Source organism: Pseudopodoces humilis, chromosome 3 (assembly GCF_049639895.1).
Source record: "Pseudopodoces humilis isolate 2021_Gansu_Grassland_sample_001 chromosome 3, ASM4963989v1, whole genome shotgun sequence".
NCBI lineage: Eukaryota > Metazoa > Chordata > Aves > Passeriformes > Paridae > Pseudopodoces > Pseudopodoces humilis.
Window position 1 is genome coordinate 30,958,450 of NC_142202.1, and position 22,003 is coordinate 30,980,452.

The 22,003-nt window shown below is 45.4% G+C and overlaps 1 protein-coding gene across 2 annotated transcripts in view; it reads left to right on the top strand.

The window, feature by feature from the left end:
- The window catches only part of MDGA1 (MAM domain containing glycosylphosphatidylinositol anchor 1), a 170,626-nt gene that overhangs the window by 51,725 nt on the left and 96,898 nt on the right, over positions 1-22,003 (top strand). For both annotated transcript variants that reach the window (XM_005530614.2, XM_088053005.1), the window contains exons 2-7: positions 4,711-4,850; positions 7,660-7,834; positions 12,837-13,033; positions 15,799-15,931; positions 20,630-20,899; positions 21,318-21,647. In XM_005530614.2, the coding sequence (XP_005530671.1) occupies positions 4,711-4,850; positions 7,660-7,834; positions 12,837-13,033; positions 15,799-15,931; positions 20,630-20,899; positions 21,318-21,647 (1,245 nt within the window). The remainder of the gene's footprint in view (positions 1-4,710; positions 4,851-7,659; positions 7,835-12,836; positions 13,034-15,798; positions 15,932-20,629; positions 20,900-21,317; positions 21,648-22,003) is intronic.

Below are 22,003 nucleotides of genomic sequence, written 5' to 3' on the forward strand. Positions count from 1 at the left end.
TTGCCTAGAGTATGTGCAGAAGAGGCTGAATTATATCTGTACCAGATGCATGGAAGATCATTGCTTGCCTTGCAAAGCAGGGTGATAGATTCAGTCTGAGGAAGAGGAAAGCTCTAGGTGCAGCTTCCCTCTCTCTCCACCCTGGAGGAGGATGAAAGCAGAGGTGGGTGGATTCAGTGCCCTTGTGCATTCAGCAGCTTTGGAGATAAATGTTCTTCATCCTTGAGGAAGTCAGCAAGTATGCAGATAGCAGGGGTAGTGGTGGGACTCTCTAGAGGTAGTGTTTGACTCTCTAGAGTCAAACAGTGATGGCTGCTACTAGAGTGCTGGGAAGGCAGCAGAGAAGTGCGGTAGGTTCTGCACTGCAGAACAGAGGAGTAGCCCCTGTGGGTGCTGACAGAGGGAGTGTCAGTGCAGTGTCTGTCACTCACCATCCTCTCTGCAAAAGAGCTGTCATCGTTGTAATTTTTCTGATGAGATCTGAGGTTCAAGAAGATGAATGGCTAGACCTGTGAAGCAAATATGGATGACTCAGTCCTCTCCAAAAGACAATTTCTCTTTCCTTTTCTACATTTTCATGGTATTAGCAACCTATAAGCACCAAGAGTCTCATAAACTTTCCAGATTGTGGTAATAATAACACTGTACAGTACACTGCACTGCACTGGGAATAAAGTTATTTTATCCACTTCATTTTCCTTTTGTTTTAATGTGTAAATATATCAAGTGAAAGCATAGTAGGAAATCTTGATGCTGAGGCCAAATGCATTCCAGGCCAGTCATTTTCTGAGCAAGGGCCTAAAGCTTGCTGCATGTTCATAGTCTGACTTTTTTTCCCTTCTAAAGTATCTGATGCTCAATATGTGGCTGGCCTAGTTTTTCTGTAGGACTTTGTATTGAGAACCTTCCCTAAGTTGATCTCTTACTTGAAAGTGGAATAAGAGTGATGATACCTCTGTCACTCAAAATTTCTAGAAACGATCTATTTCTTCTTCCTCCACAGAGGCCATCAGAGGTCTTCCTTGGACTTCTGCTTTGGGGTTGGCTGGCCTGAGGTGAGGGATTCTGCCCCAGAAGGACTCAACAGGGGAAGTTGTCTCTGTTCAAGAGTTTTTCTGTGTGGAGCACCGCTGAGAATAGCTGTGGTTACTCCATCTCCAGCCTTTGCCTTCATAAGGGCCTTCTGTGACACTGTTACTCTGACAGGCATGCTCCTGCTGTCCTGTTGTGCTGGCAGTGTGCAAGCTGTCTGCATGCTGAAATCCTCCAGGAGACATGGGATGATGTCAAACAATAATGTATTCTTTCTGTTCAAGCACATTAAAAGCGCAATTAATCCTTGCAGTCTCTCTGCCTATCTGTAATACAGCATGAGGTGACTCTCCTAGCTTTTGTGTGCTATAGCAGGCTGAGCTTGAAACAAAGACCTTCCCAAGACTCATCTTGTGACTTAACACAGTCCCCAAGCTGTGTTTGTTCATTGCTCAGCCTCCACCTACTAATGTCAAGTTATAACCGAACCAGAGGCAGTATCTCAGGCTCCTGTGCCATCTACCTGAGTGCTTTTCTTTCCAAGACAACCCCAAGTTTTCTGAGTTCCCTTTTGAGAGATCTGGGTTCACATGGATTTAAGACATCAAAAAATGGTGACTGTTCTGCTGAGGTCCTAGTGCTGTTACTGCCAGAGAAATGTTACAGCTTAAGCAGTGGAGGTTCCCTTAAAGTGATGTCCCTTTCAAATGATTTAGCTGAAAGATGTTAATGATGGTGGCACAAGGAAGTTCAGACATCTGTGAACAAAGGCTGATGTTTGATGAATGATACTGTTGCTTGTAAGCTTCATTACAGCTCAGTGTATCCATGGAGAATTTGGGAGAAGAGGACAAAATTATGACCCAGGGCTTATCCCCAGGGCTGTCATTTTGTTGTAGTCCAGTGCCTTATAAGGATTAGTTTAAATAATGTTTCTCTCAAACTCAGGGATATGCCAGCAAATTACACCCAAGGTATTTTGACACCAGAATCGCACAAAGCCTTCTAACCCTATACCACTCTACCTAATGATTTTCTTGTGGAAGTTTCCCATGTGGAAGTGCCTCTGGACAACTAGTAGAAAAGTGTTACAAAACACAGGTGAAATAATGGAAGTGGAATAGGCAAAGGGAGGAGTGAAAGTTGCAATGCTTTCTTTGTATACTGTATGAGGTACTGCAGAGCAACTTAAGAGCAACATTTAACTGGGAGCTAGAGCTGCAGATAAATATTCTGATTCTCCATGAGGTGTCTGGAAATTAGTTTTGACAGCAAGGTCATAGTTTGAAAAGGGAGAATAGAGCCACCAGCTGGCAAAGCCCAGAGACTATGAAGTTACCAGAGCTTTGCTGCTTCAGGGTGCCAGGACCCTGCTGAAATGCAGGCAGCGCAGTTTGGGGATTGGGGGAATATGGCATAGGATGGGAAGGGACTGAGTCTCTCTTTTAATCATCAGAGATCAGCATCATGACCTGTGTCTCAGCCCTGTAAGAAGTGCTCTGTAGTACATTGGAGCTAAAGGTGTTATGGCAGGTCTGCAGAAAACTGATCTGAGGGCTAAAACAGCATAAGAGGCTGTCATTTGGATTAAGGTGTATTAGCAAAGGTTATGTAGGGTTCTGAATTCCTCTCCTGCAACTGTTGGCTTGACAAGCATTCATGATGTGTTTTCCTGATAAATCACTATTTTAATTAATGTATTTACATATCTGCATGTATGTCCATACATGTATGTGTGTACAAACACACAGATGTGTGTAAGCACATATACAGGTTTGTGCTTTCTTCTGGGTTCAGCAAGATTCTCTGCCATCCAGGCAGAGGAAGGTTACTCATCTGCTCAGTTGTATCAGTGAAGTCTTAACAGTCAGTTTTGGCATTCCAGGATGTCTAAGTGATGGCAGGCATCTTGGGAGGCCTGCAGAAGGGGAAGACAGTAGAGGCTGAGGGATTTGTCCAAGTTTGTGCCATTATCTTATTCAAATAGACATGTTGCTTCTGTTTGTCAACAGTTTGGAGAGTAATAATTTTAACAAAGTGCCGCTATGCTGGAAAGACAGAAGAGATGGAAAATGAGAGATTATCTTGCTCTATGTGCAGTGCTGCTGTGTAGATGTTGGGTGGCCGTGGCAGGCTGTAAAGGCCCAGCAGCAAGGGCAGTTTCCCACTAGCCCTGTGTCCACTCTTGTGTCCCTGCTGCTTGGTCAGTGCATTGTGGTGACACCAGTTTATAAAGGCTGATCTCAAAGGCAGATCTTCTCCACTGCCCAAACCCAGTCTGTCCTGCTGTTTGTACTGCTGGTGGATTAAGCCAGCAAAAACCTGAGCACTTCTCTTGCCCAGGTGATTTGGTCTAGAGCATTTTGGTCATGCCAAGGGAATGCAAATAATTTTTTAAAAGCCAGTCTTCGAAGCTCAACTAACCTTCAGGAAAAAGTGGGTGCTTGGTTCAGCTTTAACAGGTTGTGGAAAATTTATTCTGCTTAGGAAGGTTCTCTAGGGCTCATTGCTTTAAATCCTTTGATAATCTCCTCTGTGGTTTGTTCATTTTTGTTATATTCTACTAATGGGAGCTAGAGCTGTAACTCCAGAGTCACCTGAAAGTGTTCTAGCAAGCTGGGTAAGTATCCCAGGGGACTGTCAGTGAGACACCAACTCTTTGACATGTGTGGGTTTCTCTGCATCTTGAAGTACAACTGGAGTTTCCCTGTCAAACACACGCGGGTGTGCATCTGGGCTGCACAGTCACCTTCAATGCATCTCAGCCACTTCTCTGATCGCACAAATGCTTTGGAGTAGGGAGCCAAAGGCTGTTTGCACAGAATTTCAGAGCTGAGGCATTTTTCTTTATAAAATCCTGTCTACTAGAGCTGGTATCTTCCTGCTGCTCGTCAGGTCTGTTGTGGGATATAGGTGCTGTTTGAGTTTGTGACATTTTATAACTTTGTTTTGGGAACTTTCTGTCTATGTACTTTTCCACTGCACTGGTCTTTACCTATTTTCCTGGCTGGACTGGCAGTAATTGGTCTCCATTAGCAGCCATAGGTGGAGAGATCCCTACAGACTATTGGGTCCTCTGGTCCTGCAGAGGCTGTTTCCTTTGTCTGTAGCTGAGACAGGCTGCTATTTAATATGGGAAAGACTTGTTTTTCCTGCAGTGTGTGCAATTCATGTTCTAGGGATATGTGCTAATAGCCATACAGAGCTTCAGGGCCCTTTCTGACTCAGCTCAGTAGTTATCCCAGCCCCCTGCAAGGTAAATCATAGTAATTGGGCTTATTTTAGACAGACATAGAGCAGTTGTGATTTGACCAGGTCCCTGCTATAGCTGCTTGCACATTCTCCTTTCTGGGAGACATGACAGCAGGAAATTTTTAGTCCTCAACTCATGCAGGAGGGTCCACCCCAAAAAAGCACCATATTCTGCTTTTCATTGTCTAGAGCTGTTCATCCCAACAGAACCAAAGGTTTTTAAATAGTAATTGATATCAGTTGCTCAGGAAATGGGGAAAATTGCTTAATAATATATCTCCTAAGACCTCCATGACTCATTCCCAGAACTGCCTGTCTCTGCCCCTCTTCTGGCTTAAGAGGTGGGAGAAGCTACCCTGGGCAGAGGGCATAAAGAGATGGGGGTACTGCTCATTTCCATCTTTACCTCTTCTTTCCTTTCTACAGCTCCTGCTCAGGCCCAAATCATCCATGCTGGGCAAGCATGCGTGGTGAAGGAAGACAACATCAGTGAACGTGTTTACACAATTCGGGAGGGGGACACTCTGGTCCTGCAGTGTCTGGTCACAGGACACCCCCGGCCACAGGTAAGCCTTTAGTCTTGCCGTTACTCGTGCTCCCCCATGGCACTTATTTGTAGTCTCCACACAGAGGAGAACTGTGGGCAGTGGGATGTCTTTCTCCTACATACTGGACTCATGGAGGGATGCCACATTTTGCAAGCACTTAGCTTGTTGAACTATGAAGCATTTAAGCTCACTTTCATGGAAAACAGTCCGCAAAGTTTTTCAGAAGCTTACAAAGACCTTCTACTTGTCTTCAGTACGTGAAGTCTCTCCAAAAACTGAAAGTTCAAACTGAAATCTCAAATCTTTAACCCTCTTACTACAGAGTAGGAGCATCCTAGAAGAAGCTTCCCATATGTGTTTGCGTTAGGAGTTGGTCCTTTGTGGTTCATCCGTTTCTCTTGGTTCTACAGTCAAGGAGATGCTGCTTGGGGGAGTTTGTGAAGTTGTTGGTAGTGCCCTTCATTGAGCCCCATGCAGAGCCTGCTGTTCATTGCTTTCTGGACACCAAGCAAATGCTTGCAGAGACTTGCACAGACTTGCACAGACTTGCAGCAGTGGACACATCCATGCTGTAGTCAGAGACACTGTCCAGTGGCAAGGTACAAAGCTGAGCCTGGCTAATGGTTGCAGTCCTTACTTGAGATGCCCAAAGGTTTGCACAGCCTCAGGCCTGTGCAGCCACCTCAGCACCCTTCAGATACTCAAGCTGGGCAGTTCAGTGTTAGTGTGGATGTGTCTTTAGAGGTACTGGCCTAGAGCATGGGTCTGCCAGCTCTGGGACAGTGTGTGGTAGGAGTGGCAGCTGGTGCACGATGCAAGGCTGGATGTGCCAGAATACACTCAGGGGAGCCACATGTGATATGTGCCTTGGCCTCGTTCCTCAGTTCTGCCAAAGATATTTGTGGCAAGAAGGCATGCATCTTCTTAGGCCAGTCAATGCCTATGTGGACTTGCTTGTGAAGAGCTACTTGGCTATGAGGTGATGACAAAGGTGAGGATTTGAAATGTTTTTTCCATCAAAAGAATATCCTGAAAGCAATAAAAATAAAATTACCTGAGCCAAGTCAGCAAAAATGACCAGCCTAGGCTTATGACAATGGTGGGTAAATGATACCTGTGTGCATCAGAAATGGGGAATTTGGTAGCAGTCTCAGCCTAAGGTTGTTGAATGCACAGAAGGGTCCTGGCAGGTTGTAGCGATTTGAGCCTGAGTAGCTGAAGAGATTTCTGGAGCAGAGCCTGTTGCAGACAGCATGCTAGTGGGCAGCACTCTGGCTTGTCATTGCCCAGACCTGCACAGGGGACACCAAAGCCTAGAACCAGGCATGACCAGGGAGACTTGAGCCTGCACGTATAAAATTGGCATGCATCCTATTTCTGCCCTCCCTCCTAATGGATTGATTTCTTCCCCAGCTAAACTCTTATCCTAACCTTTGTTTAATCTTCTCTTTCCCTTTCTATCAGCCAGTCATTAAAGCATGAAAATGTGGCCAAAATACTAAAATAAGATTGTGATTGAAAAAGTTATAGAGGTGGCTGAAGTGTCCTCCAAAACAGGAGACTCCAAGAGTCTTGGGGCCTTTAGACAATTTCATAAGCCTACAAAGGCTGAATAAATCTATGGTCAATAGCTCTAAAAATCTGCTCAGCCTGGTGCTCTGGGTTGGGATGTTGACACCCCTGCTCCTTCTAGGGCATCAACACCAATCGTGTAATGGCAGTGAGCTTTAGGCAAAGTCTGGCAGAGTTGCTAAGGTATTTGGTCCATTGTATCTACAGCCAACGCTAATGAAAGTCCTTCTTTCTGCTGGCTGATCTTGCTGGATCTCAGTTCCAGAGTCTAAATTGTCCCAGAGTAGGAGGCCAGTGGACAGCAGCCTTTAGGAGGGAGGTTGCAGATGTAGAAAACCAATGGACTGAGAAAAGCTGTCTCTCTCTCTTTCATTGTGTGGAGTGCACAAAACAAGGGAGAAGCTTGTATTGCCACTGCAAGGGCTGTACCTCATTCCAGACAAAAGAGAAACCCTTCAGTCTTCGGGATTGCTGTCTTCTTGCTGCCATTCACTATGAAATACCATGCAGCTCTGTTGCCCCTGCAGCATCCTGTTGCCCAGGATCTTAAGACAGGTGACATAAGGACAAAGAAATGAAAAGGTGGATTGAAATCCGAAGGGATTTTATTATTATTATTTTTTAATTTTTTTCCCCCTGTATCTTTAAAAACAGAGGAAAAGCATATGTACTGCAAAAGGATGACTTACAAAAATAAAATACACAGGAGTTCCCAGTGGGAAAGGGACAAGAGTCAGATAGCAACTGCATTTTCTCAGTCATGGAAAAGCAAAAAGCAGAAATAGCCTTGCTGTCCAGAAAAAGATGAGTGTGGACTGCAGTAAAAACTCTGTAGCTGTGAACTGATGTCTGCTGTAGTGTCCTACATGTCCATGTGGCCTACCAGCCACATGTGGTCTCAAGGCTGAATGCTGAAAGTCCTGTGCTGTGCAGATAGTGGCATAAAACTGGGCAAGCTGCTGTGTTTGCAGGATCAGAGCAGGAGTGGCAAACATGCAGCGTGTGTCTGGATGAATTGAGGGGTTATCCTGGACTCTTGAACATGGGGATTGGCAATGGACCAGAATGGCTGGGCTACTGAGACATACTGAGATCAGTAGCTGAGCTTTGGTAAGTCTGGCAATGCTGTATGCTGTGGGACCTCTTTATGAAAGTAGTTAGGGAAGAGGGGGAAGAGCAACAAAGGGAGCGCTACTGAATCTTGGAGTCTCTATTTTGTGTCCCTGATTTAATTTCTCTTGTTCTTCTCATGCAGGTGAGATGGACCAAAACTGCTGGCAGCGCATCGGACAAATTCCAAGAGACGTCAGTGCTTAACAAGACCCTTCGGATTGAGAAGATCCAGAGGCTGCAGGGGGGCCGCTATTACTGCAAAGCAGAAAATGGGGTTGGGGTCCCTGCCATCAAGTCCATTCGAGTAGATGTGCAGTGTAAGTCGTTTAACGGCAACCCAGACTTTCCCACAGTTCTACTGCATGTCTCTGTCTTGCTGCAGGGCCATCAGGGAGCTGCATTGCCCTAGGACCACGTGCACCTGATTCAGGAGCAAAGGGACTGGTGTGGTTTCCCTAGTGTCTTTTTTACCGAGGAGGTTAGATCCATCCCTGCAGAATATAGTTCTGCTGTCTTTGTGAGCCATTCTTACCTTGATGTCACAATGTCTGTCAGTGACAGGGTTCCCTAAGAACTTGTCTGGGAGGTAGCATTGGGTGTAGCTTCTGCTTTCTTTGTCTTCATTTTGAAGCTGAAAGAGCTTGAAGCAAGCAATGTTTCTTGAAGTTGGTAGTGCCCCTGATGCTGGGGGTGTTCCTGAAACCAGTGTCCTGTTCCCAGCATTGCTACTTCTGTAGCATGCTGGAAACAGAGCTGAAAACTCTGGAATGCTGAGGGGTCTGATGTTGAGCCTCTAGAGAAGGTTGAGGTGTGATAGGGTGAATGTGAAGGTGACTCAACATTGCGCTGGTTGGTCACAGTGCCCATAATGTGAAGGTGACTTAACATTTCTCTGGCTGGTACCCATCCTTCTTAAGTCCTGGAGATGCTGCTAGTGGTTTTCCGCCTTGGGCTTCAAATTTTGAGGGCTTTTCTTAATGTTTATTCTTGGACTTAATGTTTATTCTTGGGCTCCTGCGGTCAAAAGGGAAGGTAATTAAACTTGCTCCATAACACCCAAATGGGAGAAATACAAGATTTAATGTCTAGGCAACTTGTTTTAGTCTCTTGGAGAAGCTTACCTTTACATTGTCCTTGCCTATGCACTATTCCAATTTTCTTCAGCCTAACTAACACAAAATCCCTCTCCTCACTCATATTATCTGAAAAGACAAGAGGTTGATGCTAAAATGTTGTAATGTATGATAAAGCAGCTGAATCTGTACCTGAACCTGTCATGAGCTGTACTAAAATCCTTCTAGCAAGAAGGTCCTTCCTTCCGAGCTGAGGAGCACTATGGTTGTCTATCAGTGGAACAACCTCCAAGCTTCAAAACCTTAGTACATGCCTGAAGTCTGGGCAGACCTTTTTGCAGACAGCAGGTGCTGCCTGACTGCTTCCTTTTAGTCCTTCTGTCCAGCCCAGCTGTGATGTGACTCTCTCAAAATGTACCACAGACTTGGGCGTCCTTAGATTTTGGCAGGTTCGTGATCCCCTGTCATACTATATGGCTGGGAGTAGCTCACATCTGTTCCTTCCTTGCCCTACCCTTTATTGGAATAGTGTAGTTTGGGCACTATACTATCTAGGCTGTAGAAATGGATTGCTTCAACAGTAGCTATTGTGGATAGGATGAGTGTTTTTTCATTGGCATTGCATCACCCTGTTTAGAGAAGTTCTGGCACCCACCCTAGATCTGCTTGGCTTCTCTGCCTGTTTCTTCTCCTACATGTGGTGGAGGCATACGATAACTCTCCATTTGCAAAGGATATTTCGTTTTCTCAAGGGTCAGTGTGACACTTTGCCAGGGCCTGTGTCTCTAGGAACAGGACTATGCCATGAATCTCTTCATGCCCTGAGAGTGTTCCCATGGTGCAAGCTGGGGCTAGAGTGATGTAGTGTCCCATAGTCCCTCATGCAGCTCTGGCCTGTAGAACTGTGGGGCTAATGGGGTGGCCAAGAGCTTTCTCATACTAACATCTACTCTGCAGATGGACTTGGTATTGCACCTCTGTTCTGCTCATTGTTTTTTGGGGAGGAGAGACTATTTTCTGCTAGTTTTTTGCAGTAGGTAGAAGGGAACACATGGGAAAAGCCACCGTTTTTGTTGAACGCTCATCCAGACAACCTTCAGCTGAATGAACCAAAATTTGAAAAGAAACCCCTTCTTTTCCTGCATCCCATTTTGTAGTTAGAGGTAAGTAATCACCCTCATGTGTGCTTTGGTGTCCTTGACAGCTGCTGCTAGTCCTCAGTCATACTTTCAGTGTTCGACAGTGAGGTTGCAGAGAGAGCATTGTTGGTGCCAAGAGGCTATTAAGCTGGAAACACTAACCTGTGTAGCATGATATTCCTCTGCCCCAAGTGGGCATCAGTGAGATTTTAAAGTATTGGTTACATCCTGGCAGAGAGGCAGCTGCTGTTCTGAGTATTTGCATGTGGGAGAGAGAGAAAGTAAAGTGGAAAGGAAAGTAAAGGAAAGTAAAGAGGGAAGGTGCGGGAAGGGAAGGGAAGGGAAGGTGCGGGAAGGGAAGGTGCGGGAAGGGAAGGTGCGGGAAGGGAAGGGAAGGTGCGGGAAGGGAAGGGAAGGTGCGGGAAGGGAAGGTGCGGGAAGGGAAGGGAAGGGAAGGGAAGGTGCGGGAAGGGAAGGTGCGGGAAGGTGCGGGAAGGTGCGGGAAGGTGCGGGAAGGGAAGGGAAGGGAAGGGAAGGGAAGGGAAGGGAAGGGAAGGGAAGGGAAGGGAAGGGAAGGGAAGGGAAGGGAAGGGAAGGGAAGGGAAGGGAAGGGAAGGGAAGGGAAGGGAAGGGAAGGGAAGGGAAGGGAAGGGAAGGGAAGGGAAGGGAAGGGAAGGGAAGGGAAGGGAAGGGAAGGGAAGGGAAGGGAAGGGAAGGTGCGGGAAGGGAAGGTGCGGGAAGGGAAGGTGCGGGAAGGGAAGGTGCGGGAAGGGAAGGTGCGGGAAGGGAAGGGAAGGGAAGGTGCGGGAAGGGAAGGTGCGGGAAGGGAAGGTGCGGGAAGGGAAGGTGCGGGAAGGGAAGGTGCGGGAAGGGAAGGGAAGGGAAGGGAAGGGAAGGGAAGGGAAGGGAAGGGAAGGGAAGGGAAGGGAAGGGAAGGGAAGATGTTTACAAGCTTTTATTGTACATGAAACATCCCATGTGATCATCTCCATGAACAGCCTTGGCCCAAATTTATCATACGAGCAGCTCACTGACATCAGTGGCATTACTCATACATCAAGGACATACGCATTGTTGTAGGCCTTATTTTAGCTTTTCTCAGGAGGGCTAGACCCAGAGATGACTGCTGCAAAAGAAGTCTGAAGGATTCATAGGAGGAAAGTTTTAGCAATCAAAAAGAAGGTGTTGTTTTCTGTATGGGGAGTAGCTGGGAGCCAGAAGACTGGAATGGTGAGCTGCTTCTTTAGTTAGTAAGGGAAGTGTTTTACTTGCTGACACACAGTCTCTGAAGGATGGTACCTAGAGTAGAGTCACTCATGTGAAGTTTGAAGAAATAAAGGAGGGTTAAGGACAAAGAAGGAGGAAAAGAGAAGTTGTGCTCAGGGTCTTGGTCCAAATGAATTTGATGTTCAGTCACCCTATGGTCACATGAAGACTGCACTGTATGGAGAGGAGACTTTTTCTCCCATCTGCATATTTTCTTTCAGCCGTGGGTGTTTTTTGATTGGCGGAGTATTTTTTCTGGGATATATTTTGTGTCTTGTCATTATTCAATTAATAGCTCTACTCATATCTCTGAGCTATGGTCAAGCAGGCAAATTTCAGGTCACATAACAATTGCTGTCTGCCAAGCACACAGCTCATTAAAAGATGTGAATCCACAAGTTGACACTTGTGATTCAGCAGAGAGCATATGTTGTTTGGATGGCATGTTAGCAGAAACTCATCCCTGCTTTCTTCTTCCATTCTGGAAGTCAGATTTCCAAACTTCAAATCTGTAAAATAAAATACCGTGAAAATTAGGTGGCATGGGAGGGCAGGAAGTGATGAAAACATTAGCATCTGCAGAGGATTATGCTGGCAGCACAACAGGATACTGGGTACAAGTACCACAGTTTCCTTGCATCTGAAGATGGGGTCATAATGCTCCTGAAAATATAGAATTACTTCAACTTGAGCTCAAAAGGTGCCTTATAAGACATACTTAAAGACACAGGGACTCATTTCCATTTTAAAGGGCTAATTCTTGTCAAAAGGGATCTTTCCATTTAACCTCAGTCTCAAAGTGATTTTTTGAGGAGAAAGATGCACTGCCTCTGAGGTGTCCTCCATAATACCTTGATGTTCAAACACTGATGCCTTCTTCAACCTGTGAGAAGATCATCCCTTTATAGCAGGTGGGCAGCTGTACGGGGGCAGTATGCTCTGTGTGGACAGAGAAAATCCTCTCCCTGCATTGCTTCTGTCCTTGCAAGTGTAGCCACTGGTAACCATCAGTTCATGGTGGCTGTGTGTCTGGTGCAGGTACAATTAGGGAATTGAGCATCTTCTGTAAAGAAAGAGAACAAAAGAATCTGATCAGTTTAGGGAGAGGTAATGGGAGTTGCAGTGGCTAGAAGTTGCTAAAGAAGGACAGTTGACACAGACTTTGAAGAAAATACATGGAGAATATTCAATAGGAAAAGAGAGAAATTATACATACCTATTACAGTGTTTTGCACCTCATATTCCCATGACTCCCCACAAGATTTGCTCTGTCTAGATGACTTTCCAACTCAGCTCCTTGATTTTGTCCTGAATTTTTACTTTCATTCCTTGTCTTGAAGGTTCATCATGTCATTTGTATGGACGTCTCACAGACAGGGGCTAAGCCCCATTATTTCAGAAGGGATTTTGAAACTGGAAAATGGAGAAATTATGATGGAACAGAGCTTCCTGGGATCCTTCTGACCTGTCACTAAAATAGAAAATGGTGATTTTCTGTAGCGGTGGTGTGACTGGGGAAGGTGAGGCAGCTCTGAGACACATGTGGCAGGCAGATGTTTTTTGAGGACTGCATGGGGATCTGCAAACAAGAGACTGATTTCTATTTTCTGAAGGTTTGTGTGGTGAGCGAGAGAATTCTGGCTTCTCCTGTCTGTTCCCTTTAGATATTGCTTGTATTACCTGCTCTCAGATCAGCTCTTAAATCAGTAGTTGTCATCAGCCAAATATGTGGGAACTTATCCTCTCCTCAGTGGTACCTGGAGCATATCTGCTCTGCAGGCTGTACACGCAGACCAAGCTTTGCTAACAATGGCTGCAACCCTCCTTAACCTCCCTTCCAGATCTAGATGAACCTGTTCTCACCGTTCACCAGACCATCAGTGATGTACGTGGCAGCTTCTACCAGGAGAAGACCGTCTTCCTCCGCTGCACTGTCAACTCCAACCCACCAGCTCGCTTCATCTGGAAACGGGAAGCTGAGATACTTTCTCACAGTCAGGACAATGGTGTGGATATCTATGAACCCCTTTACACACAGGTGAAAATAAGCAAACCTCTGCCAACTTGCACTGAGTGTCATGCTGATGCAGGGCACTGTAGTGGGTGGTGTTTCCTTCCCTGCTGGGAGAGGGTGCAGGCCACTGCAAGGAGTGCTGCCTCCAGAAGGGCTGTTACACCTTCCTTCTGCATGCAAATTCTCAGGGTAGAAGAGGAGCAGAGCAGTAGGAGGGAGTGTGGCCTAGGAGGACCTTTCCCTTATTATCACCATCCCTGAGAGCAGTGACACTCTCCCCCTACTGAGGTTATGCAGCTGTTGGATGGCTGAGACTAAAATCCAAATAATCCCAAGGTTGTATTTTGTCTATCTCCCATCACTGTTTTTTTTCTTAATTGGGTGCCCAGACTCCATATATCTGGGAAGGGTTTCCTGTTTAGCCGTGGGAGCAAATGGCAGACATGGGATGCATTAACATTTTCTAATGGCCACAAGTAATGGGAAGCCCAACTGCCTGGGCACTTCCTGGCTGTTGTCCTGTGGCAAGTGTCCACATCTTTTCTCCTCCTCCTGCTTGCCTATGTTGGACTTGCACTGTAAACACCACTTTCTTCACAGTAATTAGCCTGCCAATGCAGTGGGAGATGGAAGGGATCTTTTCTTTTGCCAGGGCACCCTGGGAATGTTACCCTAAGCTGAGCTCGTGATCTGAATGTCCTTTAGATGCTAATCAGCCCCAGTACTTCCAGCAAGGCTGCTAGGGAACACATAGCAGGGATGGGTGGGAAGGGAGGACTGAAAGGGCAGCTCCCCAAGGTACCTGTTTCATCCCAAGCACCTTCCTGCATTCCCAGCGCTGGGCCCAGAGCACATTCTGTCTGAGTTTGATTTCTGAACAATGCCCCAGGCAACCTTTAAGCTAATGTAGTCATGTTCATATTTTATTGAAACACACCATCTCTGTAGGTCATGGAAATAGGCATCCAAATGGAAATATTCAGGGGGATGAGGAGGGAGGAGAGAGCTGCATGTTAGTGGCAGATTTGCAGAAACACTGTAGGTCAGCGCTGCTGTTTGGCCCTGAAAGCAGCTTTGTCTGTGTGCTGTGTGGCTCCCAACTAGGACATCCCTTGGAGGAAGCCACCATGGGCTCTTCCAGTTTTCACTAGGCTCAGTGTAATTAACAGGAGACATTGCCTAATGAGAGGATATCTTAGGACTTTGGATATTTTCTCTAGCTAAATAAGGCATCTGGCAAAAATTCATCAGTTTGGAGCACTAATGTTTAAATGACCCAGCGTGCTGCAGCTCCTGTCAGGCAATGCTCCCAAAATGATGGGTCATTCCCAGCTCTGAAAGAGGGTGTTGGCACTGCTGTGCTCAGCCAGGCATGCCCTTGAGGTCCTCTTCTTAACACCAGCATAAGCCTTTAAGTTTGGGTTGGTAAGAGTTGAAGTTAACAAAAACACACCTCTGCAACACTGTTTGAAGGGGGAAATCTTGCTGGAATGTTAAACAAAGTACCTTTTACCAGAGTTTGGAGTGCTTTCTTAGAGATGAACCTCTATCAGTGTTAGGTTTGAATAGGCTTTTACATTAAGAACAAGCTGAAGACTTTACTGTTTAAGCTTTTTAAAACTTACTTACACTGAGGATTTATACATATATGCCTAAATTCACTAATCAATAAACAGGATACATATGACCCTGTAAGTATGTAGTTGGCATGCATATTGTAAATGGCATAATTTGTGTGGCATAGCAACAATTCTTAGGGGACAGGACTTTCCTAGGGTTAATGGTGTCCTAGGTTTTATCATTCTAATTTACTCACTTCACATCCTTATTCTCTACATATTAGCATTCCTGAGCTCATTGTCCAGTCTCTTGAGGTTGTCGTCAGGTGATTTGTTGTGCTGACATCTCTTCACACTTGTGGTCAGTTATGGAATGGTTTCTCCAAAAGAGATTTAGACAAACACAAGGAGAACAGCAGCAACAAATCGTCAGTGGAAAACATACAAGTTGCAGTGTGTGCAAACCATTGGATGATTCTCAGAGCTTTCTCATTCCATAAATAAAAGTCTACAGAACATGTCTATTGTTAATTTAACAACTTGATTCTGTTTCCATAACAAGCCAGTAACTAATGGAGTGCAGGCAGTGATTTTATTTGTTACCTTAGAATGAGGAAAGGCTATCAGAGTCTCCGCAGTCACTCTGGATTTACATCAGCATAAATAAGATTAGAATCTGGAGAAGAGGGATCAGAAAGTTTGGAAGTTCTTTGAGTATTTATTTGAATTTCTTTGTCCTCTTATACTGCAGATTTCTAAAGCATAACTGTTAACTTGTCATATTTAGGCCAGTATTAATGCCTCAATCTGCTCTGATTTACTTTGGTTTGGGAATGTTGAGTCCCCAGTGACTTCCTTTGGGTTTCTACTGACATCTTGGAGTAAGATGTCAGGGTATGTTCTGGGATGGTTAAGGTTTGTCATGTTCTACAAGATGTTTCTGGCAGTAGTTGATAAGATAGTATGCCCAGACCTGTTTGGCAGTGCTTTCAGGTCATGTCAGTCAGTTGCTGGCTGTTTCGTGAGACCCTGGAGGTGAAATGACCCCTGCAAACATTTTGTGTCTCCTTTATATAGAGCTGGGGGGGCTTGAAATCTGCATAGTTCCCTAAGGTTTTCATGGGAGCTGCTGGTAATCTGATAATTTTGGGAGAGGATATGGGCTTGGAATGATCATCTGTGCTTTGGACATCTGTGTCTTTTTTTGCCCCTATTTTTTCCAAATCCCAGGGTGAAACTAAAGTCCTGAAGCTGAAGAACCTTCGGCCTCAGGATTATGCCAGCTACACATGCCAGGTGTCTGTCCGCAATGTCTGCAGTATCCCTGATAAATCCATCACCTTCCAGCTCACAAACACCACAGGTAAGAAGGGACATCAAGGGTCCCTGCAGCTGCCTGATCCTTCACCTTCTCAACAGCCATTACTCCTCCAGGAGGATAACACAGCACTCTCCAGGGCCTGCAGCACCTTGACCTCATTTACATGGCTGCTGGGATTACACGTCCTTCACATGGAAGTCTTGTGACCAGGGCTGCTCTAGTTTCTAGTAGCACTGCATATAGCCACTGCCTGGGCCAAACCTGCCATGAGATCATTGGAACAAACTACATGTAGGTGTTGAGGCACTATGTAGCTTCTAAATCATAATGTTTTATTTATTTATAATTCTGAGTGACTTTAAAAATAGATTTGATAGAGTCTAGAGTGGGGCAGTACTGCAGGAGTTCTTACAAATAATTAATCCATGTGTGACTCCAGCCTGGTTTGCCAGGCACTAGCACCTCCCAGGTAATGGGCTCTGCTGGTGCTGGTGCTTGTGGAAAGCATACATTTCCAGTGCTTTCCCAATAAATAAATTTTACACTCATATTCATACTGGCAGTGATTGAGAGCACCTCCAGTTGTGAGCAGATTTGGTTTGGTGCCTCTTGCTTGATATGCAATAAGTGAATGATAACTGAGTGTCATGTATCAAATACTGGCAAGGACTTGATTGCAACCTGTCCATTAAAAAAAATCCAAACCAAAACCACACACACAATAAAAAATTTCCACCTGCAAAGCCCCCATGTGTGTTGAATATTTGCAAATAATAAGTAAATGTCAGGAAATTGTTTCCATCCCTGGGGTATTCCATGATCAGAGAGAAAGGCATTATAGCTGTTTGAATTATTCACCTCTCTAATATAACACAAAGCTGTTTGCATCCCTTGTGTCATCTCTGTGCAGTGGAAACAGAACTTTTTCTGATGTTGTTAACTGTTGACAGGATACTGTTGATACTGTTTAAATTATGTTTATTGATCTGAATTGAGTTTCAAGGTGCTGAACAGTAGTTGCCTCATTTTATGTAGGAAGAAGGAAAATAATGAGCTTAAGAAACTGAATTATAGCTAATGTCAGAAAAAAGTATTCTCTTTGTAGTAAGATCTCTGAACTTGTCTCGAACAACTCACCCTAATAGCTTAATTTCTCTCAGGATGAGAGTGTAGCAAATGTTGAAATATTCCCTTTAAAAATTTATCTTCTGTTCATGATGAAGAAAGGGATCTTATATAGCTTCCCTGTGTACCTTTACCTTTGAAGAGTTAGAAAATTAAATTTCTCTTCATATCCACTCCCTATGCCAGCTGAAGTACAGGGAAACTACCCTTCATTTCAATCCAGCCCCTGTACTAAGTGAATAGGGAAAATGTATTTTCAGGTTGTACTTGATAACAAGTCAGTGATATGGCTCAATTTATACCAGCTTCTTAGGCACATCTATCTAGGGTTGGTTTTTTCCCTGTTTTTAAATTATATATGCATATTTATACGTACTTAGAGTGGAGTCTGGAGCTACAAATTTGAAGGGGCCATGGAAAATGTGTTCTTAGCAAATTGTATTAAAAGTGGGCTGTAAAAATGAAGCTGGCATTGTGGTGTGAGCAGGGTTTGTGTTAAATAGAATGACTATATTTAATATGAAATATTATACAGGTTACTTGCCCTGTAGGTAGTATTGTGCATAGATGAGGAAATATTTAAATGAAAATCTTTAATTCTCTCATTTTTTGCCTAGGTCTTTTCTGTTCTCCTTGCACTTGTGCTTTCGCAGCTTCTCTAGACTTGGCTGTGCCCAGAATCCTGAGCAGCTTCACTCAGGATGCCTTTGTCTTTGTAACTGAGAAGGGCCCAAAGGGTGCTGGAATGCTTGGAATTTTTTCTCTCTTAAATATTTATAGTCCAGGCACTACAGATGTTGAGGTGAATTGGTAGGTCAGGTCAGGCCAGGAGAATCTCCTCAGCTCATTTGCTGTTCCTCAGCTGGCTCCTCAGTGTCCTTTGGGCAGATCATAGTCTCTGGTAAGGAGATGGACTTTTTCCAAGCGCTATTCAGCAGCTTGGGCCTTGCAGCAGGGAATGGCTTTTCTGCAACCTTAGTGAGAAGGAGATGTCACTGCTCCCCCTCTGTTCTGCTGCTGTTTCCTGGCTTCAAAGCAGCAGCTTGGGTCCACAGAGCCACAGGACCAGATCAGCACCAGGCTGCCATCACCTGCTCCAGCAGGGTCAGCTTGACTGCCCCCTTCCTCAATTTCTGCAAAATTAAGCAGCCCAGCTGGTTAATTCTCCTGCTGTTTTACTGCAGCAAATTGGACTTCAAAGGGAATTGAAAGCAATTCTTTGTTTTTAATGGTCCCCTCACTGCTTGGCAGACTCTGCCAGCAGGTTTTCTGAGCCAAGAACAAAAGGAATTGCCACAGGTTACAAATAAATGAGAATCATCTCCTGCATAACAATGTCTGCAGTCTGTTAACCTCTGTCTGCTGATGGGAATGGGAGTGGGGAGTGGTAGCCCACACAGGCTGCCACAGCCAAGACTCCATTTCTGGGGCATGTCGTGGGACCTTGCTTCCTGGAGCTGTGCAGGTGGCAGATTTGCAGTTTCCCTGCCTCGTTCATGCATGCGCACACACTCTGCCCTGATGCAGTGCTTGCCACCAGCATGCCACCTTTTTAATATGTTGCCTTGCCCAGAGCTGGGCAAAGTGAGTGTGGGGCAGATATTTGTATATCCAACCCTAAATGTGCAAGAGCCCTAAATCTTAACCAGAGCCTGCAGGACCTCTGGTTTGTGTTCTCCCAGCTCTGACACCTTCTCTCTGGACATGGGCTCAAGCTTTCTCTGTCTCAGACAGGGATGGATGGAGATTCCCAGGCAAGATGCTGCATCTGCCAGTTTGGCTGTGCACTGTGAACCTGAGACAAGTTCAATGTCTGAGGGCAAAAACAGCTATTTGGTGTCAGCTACACTGAGTTAGTGACAGGAATGTGTCCTGCCCAACTACCATGAGTTGAGCTATTGCATTTCTGGGCTTCATACTATCTCATGAAACCATCTGGAGTTTGGTGAGGATATACAAATCCTTTTTTTGCTATTTAACAAGCATTAACCCTTGCACACTATTTACAAGATTCCTGCAAAGAGACCTGCCAAAGTCTCTGTGAGTGCAGGCTGTGGCCTCCTGAAATTCAAAGGCACCAAGCACTGACCTCAAAATGGCCTGTGCAGGTAGCAGAAGAGCCACCTTCTTCCTCAGGCATAGGTGACCACCTCTGACACAAATAGCATGTGTAATGGCCAGGGGGGACATTGTATTCAGTACACCAAAGCAATATCCCAGCATGGCAGTAGTTGTGCTACTAAATTATGGCACTGGTGCTGAGGAGAGAAAAGTCCTCCTTGCGTTCTTTGTATGGGCTGTAATTCAGAGATCGAGCACAAATCCAGCACAGCTCATTAACACAGGGTCCAGGGAGAGAAGAGGCAGAAATAATGACGCTGTTAAATCAGGCTTCATGAATATGGAACAATGTCTTATTTTGCTTTATAATGGCTGCTACTTAAAACATACTCCCTGCTTTTTTGCTGGGGACTGCTACTTTCTCAGCTCTGTCTGGATGGAGCCAGTAATAGTGCTTATAGGGGCTTTGAAAGACTTTTCATGGAATGAAATAGAGAATACAAAGGGAAGGATTTTGGATCAGTTCCTGGAGGGGGCTGTAGTGAGAAGGGTACAGAAATAAAATAAAATAAAAAAACAGGTACCAGGGTATTCAAATGAAAGGCTCTCTAGACACCTTGAATCAGTCTCAGCTGAACTGAATGTGAAGGAGAATTGCTGTGATTGTGATAGCCCTCCGGTGTTCAGAAAAGCATATTAGACACGTGAGGAGGTGAAGAAGATCAAGAGCAGGTTCAAAGATGCTGTTAATGGTCTGCTAAGGTGCAGACAGGTACTGGTCCTCCATATCAGTCTCTGAGCTGCAAGGACTATCTGCTTAGCAAAGCCTTTGCCTCTCAGAGATGTCTAGTTGGGTGTGAGAGATAGAGAGGCGTATCATGGGACAGCTGACAATAGCTTTTTTTACTTATAGACCTTCCCTAAAGCTCACTTCTTGAGATGGAGACTCTGAATGAGTGGAGTGGTTTAATGCCAGCTGTCCTTGAGCACAAACAGTAGCTGGGTTCAAGCAGGCTTCTTTGAGGCTATCCTTTCCCCTTTACCTCTCCATCAAGGTTGCAAAGGCTTCCACTGCCCTTATGCCCAGCTGCAGTTGTTTGCATCAGGAGTCAAGAAACTTCAGGCCTTGGGTTTTTTACTGCCAATTGTTGCCTGTTTGCCACCCCTACATATACAGAGTGGGTTTACTGGGCTTTTCTTCTGACCTGCATACTAAGCCATAGAGAACCTGCATTGAGCACTGATAAAATGTCATAGCTGCTTTTTGTCCCAGTCCTAAGCACTACTGGTAGAGTGTTTTCTGGGGCAGTGCAAGGTCCTGCCTGCTGTTTCCTAGCCATAAAAGAGCAGAGTGTTCTCACTCAGAGACATGGTAATGATCATGCTTTAGATTCACAAACACCTCATATTTGTAATCAATTCATAGATCTTTCCAGCTGTCCCTACTCAAACCAGCCATCAACAAGAACAAATCATAAAAAGTATGAAGCTGTGTACAGGCAAGTGGGTGAGTCTTTCGCAAGCTCTGAAGTGTCCCTCTTTGTGCTTTTCCAGCCCCACCTGCTCTGAAGCTGTCTGTCAATGAGACTCTGGTGGTCAACCCTGGTGACAACATCACCATGCAGTGCTCTGTGACAGGTGGTGACCCACAGCCAGAAGTGGTTTGGTCCCACTCTCCTGGCCCAATGCCTCCCAATAGCCTTGTGCAAGGAGGCAACCTCACCATCTGGGGGGTCCGCGTGGAGGACTCGGGCTACTACAACTGTACGGCCATCAACAATGTGGGGAACCCAGCAAAGAAGATTGTGAACCTGCTGGTGCGGTGTAAGTTGCTCCTTTGCTCTGAGAATGTGTTTTCAGGGGGTGGGGGAATCGCATTCCTTCTGGCTGTTCTTGTACAGCTCAGGGTGAACGTGATATTTAGTAGTATTTAATATTCTGGAGAAGTGCCTGTGCAAGCTTCTCTGCTCCCAGACCAACAGCTGTGCAAGCACTGCTTCCAGCTTCATCCTGGACTGTAGCATATCCTGAATTGGATGATCCCAGACTGTCATATGTGAGGCTTTTGGGACATTTTGTGGGAACATAAGTGGGAGAGGTCTTTGGGCAGATTTTGCATGGAAATGTTGCCTTCCTTGATGAAAGCAACTGTATGTTGCTTTGAGGAGCAAAATACAGTTTTCCTGTCCCATGCAAGATACTTTGATATCCCTAACTAGTTTTGCACTTCTGTTCATCTCAGCCATGAAGAATGCCACATTTCAAATCACTCCTGATGTGATCAAAGAGAGCGAGACCATCCAGTTAGGCCAGGACTTGAAACTCTCTTGCCATGTAGATGCTGTCCCCCAGGAGAAGGTTGTCTATTCGTGGTACAAGAATGGAAAACCAGCCAGATTCTCAGACCGGTTGCTCATCACCCGCAATGACCCTGAGCTTCCACCTGTGACCTGCAGCTTGGAGATCATTGACCTGAGATTCAGTGACTATGGCACATACCTGTGTGTGGCTACCTTCCAGGGAGCACCCATTCCTGACCTCAGTGTGGAGGTGAACATCTCCTCAGAGACAGGTGAGCCTCTCTCTGGCAGGTGGGGACCCCAGAGGAGTGTTTGGCATCACTGGCTGCCCCACAGCCCCACGCCCCTGACTTTTTTGAAGAATCTCACATGCATGTCCTGGATGCTAATGGGGAAAGGTCTTACACCCTCAGGCAAGCACTTGGGTTATATTGGAGATAGGTAATAGTTACAACTTCTCTGACTGATGTATTATGTACCAAGCAGATCTTCCTTTATATTTTCTCCTTATGAAAAGTCCAGAGTGCACTCCAGTCAAAGCTACAGAGACAGCTTTACAGTGTGATTGTTCAAACAAACCTCCACACTGTGAAGGAAAAAAGGAAGAAGTGGTGGTATTTCAGCAAAT